The following is an 8,662-nucleotide window of genomic DNA, read 5'->3' on the forward strand; positions in this document are numbered from 1 at the left end:
TCATCCAATGTATCCATTTGTCAAGAATCCCATTTTAGCCAACACACCTCTCAGAAATCCCCAATCCACTCGATCATAAGCCTTACTGATATCAATCTTAAGTGCCAGATGCACTTTATTACCTTTCGTCCTTCTTTTTAAGGTGTGGATAACTTCAGTTGAAATCATGGCATTATTAAGATTAGATCTTCCTTCTACAAACGCAGGTTGTTCCTCAAACACACATTTATCCAATAAAATATCCAGTCTATTCACGAAGGCTTTAGAGACAACTTTATATACCATGTTACACAGAGAAATGGGTCTGAAATCCTTCATAGACTTAAAATTAACCCCTTTAGGGATCAGGCAGATATTAGTGTCGTTAATAGAAGGAGGAAAGAAACCATGCTCTATCCAAGCCGATGCCGCTTCAAAAATATCATTCCCACACCCTTCCCAGAAGTTCTGAAAAAACGCAGGATTAAATCCGTCCGGCCCCGAAGATTTATCAGGATGCATAGCAAAGAGAGCAGTGCGAAGTTCCTCCCTAGTTAGCGGCTGTAGTAACTGATGGTTATCATTATTATCAGTTATGTAATTAACAAATCTAAGCACCGGTTCGTAAACACCACTGCCGAGTTGGAACAAATCCTCAAAAAAAAAAATTTCGCAATATCATACAGCCCTTGGGGGTCACTGTTTTTGCTGCCATCCGCGTTTTAAAGCGACTAAATCTTCTTAAATTTATTCCTAGCCGTCGCGGATTGGTGGAAAAACTTCGTGTTCATATCTCCATCTCGTAACCAATGCATTTTAGCCTGTTGCTTCCAGTAGGCATCTTCCCTAATAAGAGCTTGATTATATTCAGTTCGAGCCTTAAAGAATCTATCCGACGAATACTTATCACGCCCCTCTCGAAACATTTCCATAACTTCTAAGTTTTTCCCAAGATCTTCCTTCCTGCTGTTACGCTTCCGCCTACTCCAAACCTCAAGACTCTCTGCATATGAGGAAAGATGGTCCACAACTATGTTGTCATCTCCATACCTCCAGCCCGACTGAATTACTGAACCAATATCATTCTCCTGCAGCCAACTATTTTTGAACCGAAACTTAATATCCCGACGTAAGGTCTGCACTGTTTTACAGGAAAGCAGAATGGGACTATGATCCAAATGAGAGGCAATAAGGTTTGTAAGAGATACAGTAGGAAATAAGTTCAACCACTGGGGAGCTGCGAAAGCTTGGTCAAGTCTTTCTTCCATCATATGCTCAGAACCTCTACTCTTGACCCACGTAAATTGACAACCTATCACAGGGATATCCACCAAATCACAGTCACAAATCGCTGTCGAAAACCCGAACAAAGCCAGTTGGGGTGCAGATGAATACCGTGTTTATCTTCTTGAGACAAGAGATCATTGAAGTCTCCGATGATACACCAGGGCATATTCGACATGTTCCGCATCCCTCAACATATCCCACGCAAGCTTACGTCTACTACGGCCAGGAAAGCCGTAATAGCACGATAACTGCCAATCCTACTGATTATCTTCTTTAACCAACAAATTTACATAATTACGGGTGAAATTTAACACACTACACACTGCTGAATTTCTCCAAAGCACCGCAAGACTGCCACTTCTGCCTTCGATTTCGACAGTTAAACAAGCTTCAAACTTAAGCGAAACCCAAATGTTTTCCATCTTACGCTTATTCGTCAAAGTTTCAGAGAGAAATATAATGCCTGGTTGGTGCTTCTGAGCAAGTTTAATTTCTTTAGGTTCGGAAGTGCAACGCGGGTTGCTCAGTCCCCGACAATTCCAACTTAAAATTTTCATGAGTCCCGACAGTCGTGGCTGCCAGGACGTCACTTTAAAAAATGTTGTAGGGCTTCTTTTTCTGTTTCGCTATTATGGGCATTGTCTGTAGCATCGTCACGGTGAAGCTTCTTCTCAATGTTTTCAGAACCGAGGTTATAATCAGGGGAAGCCGTTTTGGTGAAGGAAAGTTGAAGGGTTTATGTAGGATGGGTGTACTGAGACAAAGGTTTGGTACTGGTTTTGGAACACTGAGATTTTTTAAGTTTGTTGAGACAAAGGTTTGGTACTGGTTCCGATGGCCATTTTTTGTCTTGAACTTAAATGGTTTTGGGTTTAGAGAATTAATAGAAGGGTTGGCTATAGGTGTGAGGATAAGTTGAAGAATTGGTTCTCTCGCGGTATAATTCTGGTTGGAACCCGAAGCTTGAATTAACACTTCATTTTGCATGGGGTTAGATATATTTAAGGCCGCGGGTGCATATGTTTGGGTGGGGCCAATGGGGTTTTGTTGGTTAGGTTGGTTGACTGGGAAGGCTACAGTTTTAATGAGGTCAGGATTTAGGCTTTTTTGGTTTATTAGGAATGGGTGGGGCAGGTCATGATTTAGGTTATTTTGTCTAATTTGGAATGGGTGGGATAGGTCAAGACAAGTGGATAAAATCGTTTTTAAATTTTCTTTGACCGGTTTCGATCGTAAGGGACCGGGAGAATCAGAGCTTTAAACCACATTAATCACCAATGATTTCTTTTTAGTGACTATTAACTCTCCTTGATTACTAATATTCTGCACATTATTTTGTACCCTATTAACGTTTCCTTCAGGTGGGGCCCATGGTTGACTACCACTCCCCTTTGCATTGTAACGTGCGTGAGAAGCACGCGCCTGGGGCTTTCAGCTTCCTCTTCCAATGCAGGCCCTCCATGTATATCATTCTTCAGCCATTTAGATGACTTTCCACCTCCCCCAAACCTACGAGTGGCAGCATGAATATCGTTAGACCATTCTCGCGTGCCATCGTCCTTTATCATAGCAAATTGCACCTCACAACGTTGTTCCGAATGCCCCAACTTTCCGCACACAAAACAGAACAAACTTAGTTTCTCATATTTAAATTTCACCGTGCACCAATCACCTCCTTTATTCTTCACTCGAGTGGTTTGTTTCAAGGGTTGGCGAACATCAATTTTAACTCGAATACGCATATGTTGTCGCCAAAAATTAGTATTGTTGTTCTTTTCATATTCCTTAAAAGAGATAATAAAATTTTCCAATGTCTTCCCCACCTTTTCTAACATCACACCTGCCGGAAGATTATGCACCTACACCTAGATTTTATATTAGATTTTATAATATTATTTAGAAGAAGGCTGTTGACATAGTAGTAGTACATTTTTTAGAAACATCAATATTAGTAGATTATATGAGTAAACAATTAAAAAAATGAATTTTTTATATATGGTGTGATAAATCACTTATAAAAAATTATTTACATTTTTCCACGTATAAAACAATGTATAAAAAAATTAACTTTAATGCATGTTCCAAATTATTTTTTTACTCAAAATTATCATTTATTTTATTTTATTTGGCCTATCATTAATATTTATTTCAAATATATAATATTTAAAAATTTAATTTAAAAAACACAACATTATTTCTAACTCTCGTGCATCATCCGAGTCAATGTCTAGTTCTCTTAAAAACTACATTCATTGTCTTAAGTGACTTTACAAATACATAAATGATATTCCTTTCGACCTTATTTATAAGCAAACGTCTTCTAAATTTTTTGTCCTTAAATATAAACAAAAGTCAACAAATTTATGTGCATTTAATGTTTTTATTCTAAAACTATCCCTAAATTAATTACTTAATATTGTTAGTGGATGACAATTTAATTAATACTCCCTCCGTTTTTTATTATAAGTCGTTTTAGACTTTTCACACAGATTAAGAAAAATAATAATTGTTGTATGAAAATGAGAAATTATGAAAGTTTTTACAAAATTATCCTTCATTAATGACATGTGGAGGATAAATTTATATAATTGGAAGGAGAGAGAATAATAAATATTTAAGGATATAATAGGAAAAATAGCATTAATTATTCATTGGAATTGTAAAGCGACTTATATTTAAATACAATTTTTTTTTTCAAAACGACTTATAATAAAAAACGGAGGGAGTAGTATATAATAATTATATGGGAAAAGCTAACATGTGCCCCAAGGGCACAATTTAATAAGCTATTTATAGAAATATTTTATTAAAACATGTGCATTCAATGTCTCGAAACTTTAAATATGAATTTATTACATTTAATTATATTTGACTTTTTCTAATTATAGTATCCTTAACATGTGCCCTAAGGGCACATGTTAGCATGACCCTAATTGTATTGTCTCTTTTACATGAAATCAAGAAAATGAAATGCTTTTAGTTAGTGGATGACAATTAAATTAATAGTATGTTGACAAAATAAAATTCATTATCAACCATTATATTTTCCAAGACACTATAAACACATACATATATGCCTAACTTTGATCTATTGAAATTTATTTAGATGGCGAGTTTCTTGCTTGACTTGGCGAAACCATATGTGGAGCAATTGATAAATAAGGTGATTGCAGAGTCAAGGTATATTTGTTGCTTCACATGCATTACTAAGGATTTCGAAGAAGAAAAAGTTAGATTGGAAGTAGAAAGGGCAACTTTTGAGCGACACGCTGAAGAGGCATCAAGAGGAGGGGAAGTTATTCTACCTGATGCTCGTGCTTGGAAAGAGGAAGTTGATCAGCTCATTCAAGAAGATACAAAAAAAAGACAAAAATGTTTTTTTGAATCCTGTCCTCATTGCTTATGGAGATATACTAGAGGAAAATTTCTTGTAAATAAGAAGGAGCGAATTAAAATATTGATGGCAACAAGAAAGGAACTTACAATTGGACTCCCTGCTCATCTTCCTGATATTGAACGATACACGACCCAACACTATGTGCATCTCAAAAGCAGAGAAACTCAATACAGAAAGCTTTTGGTCGAACTCAAAGATGACAACAATTATATGATTGGGTTGCATTGAATGGGGGGCACAGGTAAAACTACATTGATCACGAAAGTGGGTAAGGAACTTAAGGAATTAAAACAATTTACTTTGGTCATTGTTACGACAGTGTCATCGACTCCCAATATTAAAAAGATTCAAGATGATATTGCCAAGCCTTTGGGATTGAAATTTGATAACTATAATGATACAGATCGAACTGAAAAACTATGGAACAGATTAACCAATGGTGAGAAGATTCTTCTAATATTGGATGACGTGTGGGACAAAGTAAATTTTGAAGAAATTGGAATTCCGTTTAGTGACAATCACAAAGGTTGTAGGATTGTTGTAACCACACGCAGTCAGTTGGTGTGCCACAATTTAGGGTGCAATAAGATAATCCAACTAGATCTCATATCTAATGAAGATGCATGGATCATGTTCAAAAAATTTGCTAATCTATGTGAAACCACCTCAACGGACTTTTTTCTTGACAGGGGCCGTAAAATTGCAAATGAATGCAAAAACCTACCTATTGCAATTGCTGTTATCGCTAGTAGTTTGAAGGGAAAAAAACTTCAGCAACATCGTGAGGAATGGGACATGGCCTTAAAATTCTTAAAAAAAGACATCTCAAGGCACAAGGATAATGATGATGTTCTTGAAATTTATAAATGCTTGAAGTTTAGCTATGATAAGTTGGATGAAGAGGCCAAGAATCTATTCCTTTTGTGTTCTGTATTTCGAGAAGATGAAGAAATTGGTACTGAAGGTTTAGCTAGACTTGCCATTGGAGGAGGCCTTTTTGGGGAAGTTTATGGAAGCTACGAAGAAACCCGAAGAAAATTAGTTATATCCAAAAACAAACTCCTAGATTCTTGTTTATTGTTGGAGGCCGGTCAAAGGAGAGTGAAAATGCACGACTTCTTTCGTGATGCAGCCCAATGGATAGCGAACAAAGAGATTCAAACAAGAAAAGTGTATAACAAAAATCAAAAGGAAACGATTGAAAAGGAGAAAAATATTAAATATTTGTTATGCGAAGGCGAGCCAGAGGAGATATTTTCTTGTAAGTTTGATGGTTCCAAGGTTAAGATTCTAATTGTCATCTTCTATATGCATTTTGATAGAGAAATTAAAGTCCCAAATTCATTTTTTGAAAATAATATCAGTCTTCGAGTTTTTAGTTTACGCAGTGGTGATGGTTTGAGTGCTATTATATCATTACCTCAATCAATATTTGTCCTATCTTTTGCTCCAATGTTGTTGGAAGTTTTGATAATTGAGAGATGTCATGAATTTTTTGAAAAAGATTGTGTTGACTGATTTGAGGAAGATAAAATCAATATTTGTCCTATCTTTTGCTCCAATGTTGTTGGAAGTTTTGATAATTGAGAGATGTCATGAATTGAAGCACATAATAATAGACACGGGAGATCATGATAGTACTGGTGGAAATAACTATGGCAATGTCTTCCCAAAATTAAAAAAGCTCGTTATTGATGATTGCATGCAATTAGAGTGCATATTTGGACACTACAATAACGATCATCCAAACCACACTGAAAGAATATTTTGTGTCAATGAAGTAAATGAACAACAAGTGAACTCAGGATTGAAGAATATTTTGTGTCCGTTTGCAGGTCCCAAAAATTCTTTTGCCCTCCTGAATCTAACAAAGATAACAATTATTGGATGTGAAAAACTACAAATAATTTTCTCTGACTCTATATTAAGATGCCTACCACAATTGGATGAGTTAATGATAGGTGACTGTGAGGAGTTGAAACATATCTTCCAAGATGATTTGGAGAATCAAAACATGTCGTCTTCAACAACATGCTTCCCAAAGCTAAAAGCACTTTCTGTAAAAAAATGCAATAAATTGAAATATGTGTTTCCAGTCTCTATTTGTAACCAACTTCCCGAGTTAAAGATTTTATTCATAACAGAAGCAAAAGAGTTAGAGGAAATATTTAAAAGTAGTGAAGGCGAGGGAATTGAGATTGTCAGGATTCCAAATTTGAAACTTGTAGCAACCTTGGGTCTACCAAGCCTCATCCAGACACAGGAAATTCAATTTCAGAGGGCAGAATATCGTTTTATAAAGAATTGTGATAAACTCTCTTTGACTTCAACATCAACAGAGCTCAACCTCCAGCTCTTTTGGAGTATTTGTGCTGATATTCCAGGTACATATACACAATATTTTGCCAAACTATGTTTTGTAATATTTGCACATGCCAACTGCTACAAAGTTCATTAGATTAGAATACCAAGAGGTTTATATCAATCTTTTGTTATTTCAACTAATACGTTTAAATTTTTGCTGTAGATTTTGAATGGAGTTATTATTTGTACAATCGAGTTCAAGAGTTAGTTACTGAGATTAAAGTTGAAGCAGCATCAAAAGATGAGATGACTTCTCCACAGGTCAATACCAATATATTGATTCAAGTTTTCCACGCCTAAATTCAATCACCATGATTATATATTTAAAACATGTTATTTTATGTGCAGATGAAAGTAAAACAAACACAAGAGACAGACCAAGAACTTGTTTTTGAAAATGTTGTTGGTCAAGTGACACCATTAGTAGCAATACTACCAACAAATTCAGAAGTAATTTCTATGTCATGTTAAAATATATACTTATTCAAATGGAACTAATCAACCGTTCCAAATGACTGATACTTCTGCTCTTACTATAGGCACCGAGGAATGAACAATCAGTTGATCAACAAAGTCCACTTGAAGAAACTGATGCTACTGTCACACCTTCACAGGTAAATAAAGTAATACATATTTTTTCAAGCGCTTCTTATGACCATGTTGCAACTTTAATATACATTTTCATTGTATGCAATTAGTTGGAGGGTTCAATGTCTGAAAAAGCTGCGGGAACAAAGAATGTGTCACCTAAACAAAAGGTATTTCCTTTTTTTGCTTATATTAATTTTTATGATTTTTCAACATAAAAATCAAACTCTACAACAATCCTAAATTTTAAACAGGGCATTGAGATAAGTGATGAAGAAAAAACTACATCAGCTAATACAAAGATAATAACATCATCAACTCGTTCAGAATCAGTAAGTTCAAATTCACATGCTAATTTTTTAGAATCAAGCTTAATACTAAAATTCTTTTGTTTTCTAATTTTATTTGTTATTTGCAATGAAACAATAATATTATTTTGAAGATCATGTTTTTATCTAATTCATTAACTTTGAATGAGTCACCTTTACATTTCCATGCTACCCAAGGGTTCAACGTCAGAAAAAATAGCAGCAGCCACTTTGTCCACCATTTCAAGAACAAAGAATGAGTCACCTTTACAAAAAGCTTATGTTATTAATTTTACACTTTTTATAATTTCAAACTTTTAATTCATCCTAAACAAAAAGCTCATCCTCTCATTTTGCTTGTATTCACTCTTTCTTACTCTTTCAATAAATGCATGGATTGAATTATACTTCAAACTTAGGACATCCTTTTGATTTTAAGCAGGGTATCAAGATAAGTGTTGAACAAGGAGCTACATCAACCAATTCCAAGGAAATAACATCATCAGGTCCAACAGTTACTTCTGAGCATAATAATTCATCACAGGTAAGGTTGTTGTATATGGTAGGCACGAAGCTTTACGAATTTTCAACCCTCAGTGGTAGGCCTAGTGGTGACGGCTTGAGTCCTGAGAGTATTATTCTCAAGGTCTCAAGTTTGAATCCTACTAGGTGCAAACAATTCTTGTATTGAGATAGACAAGAGAAACTATCCATATTTTAAATATAATTCGTAACAAAT

General features: G+C 35.2%; 1 protein-coding gene and 1 pseudogene across 1 annotated transcript; one reads left to right on the top strand and one right to left on the bottom strand.

Moving 5' to 3' along the window:
• LOC131636008 (uncharacterized) lies at positions 1 to 1,441 on the bottom strand. The gene is made up of 3 exons (XM_058906638.1): positions 1,375 to 1,441; positions 760 to 1,291; positions 1 to 613 (listed from the first exon to the last, which is right to left on the bottom strand). The coding sequence occupies exons 1-3, from the start codon at positions 1,439 to 1,441 to the stop codon at positions 1 to 3; spliced, it is 1,212 nt and encodes a 403-aa protein (XP_058762621.1).
• Positions 1,442 to 4,372: 2,931 nt separating this feature from the next.
• Positions 4,373 to 7,894, top strand: LOC131636009 (probable disease resistance protein At1g61300; annotated as a pseudogene).
• The last annotated feature ends 768 nt before the right edge of the window (positions 7,895 to 8,662 follow it).

The sequence above is a fragment of the Vicia villosa genome, unplaced genomic scaffold (genome assembly GCF_029867415.1).
Source record: "Vicia villosa cultivar HV-30 ecotype Madison, WI unplaced genomic scaffold, Vvil1.0 ctg.001616F_1_1, whole genome shotgun sequence".
In the NCBI taxonomy this organism is placed as follows: Eukaryota; Viridiplantae; Streptophyta; class Magnoliopsida; order Fabales; family Fabaceae; genus Vicia; species Vicia villosa.

Coding starts and splice junctions, on each gene's coding strand:
- LOC131636008 (XM_058906638.1), bottom strand. CDS start 1,441: ATGTCGAATATGCCCTGGTGTATCATCGGAGACTTCAATGATCTCTTG. Junction 1,292..1,374: donor GTCTCAAGAAGATAAACACG/GTATTCATCTGC, acceptor TCCCTGTGATAG/GTTGTCAATTTACGTGGGTC. Junction 614..759: donor GATGGAGATATGAACACGAA/GTTTTTCCACCA, acceptor CCAACTCGGCAG/TGGTGTTTACGAACCGGTGC.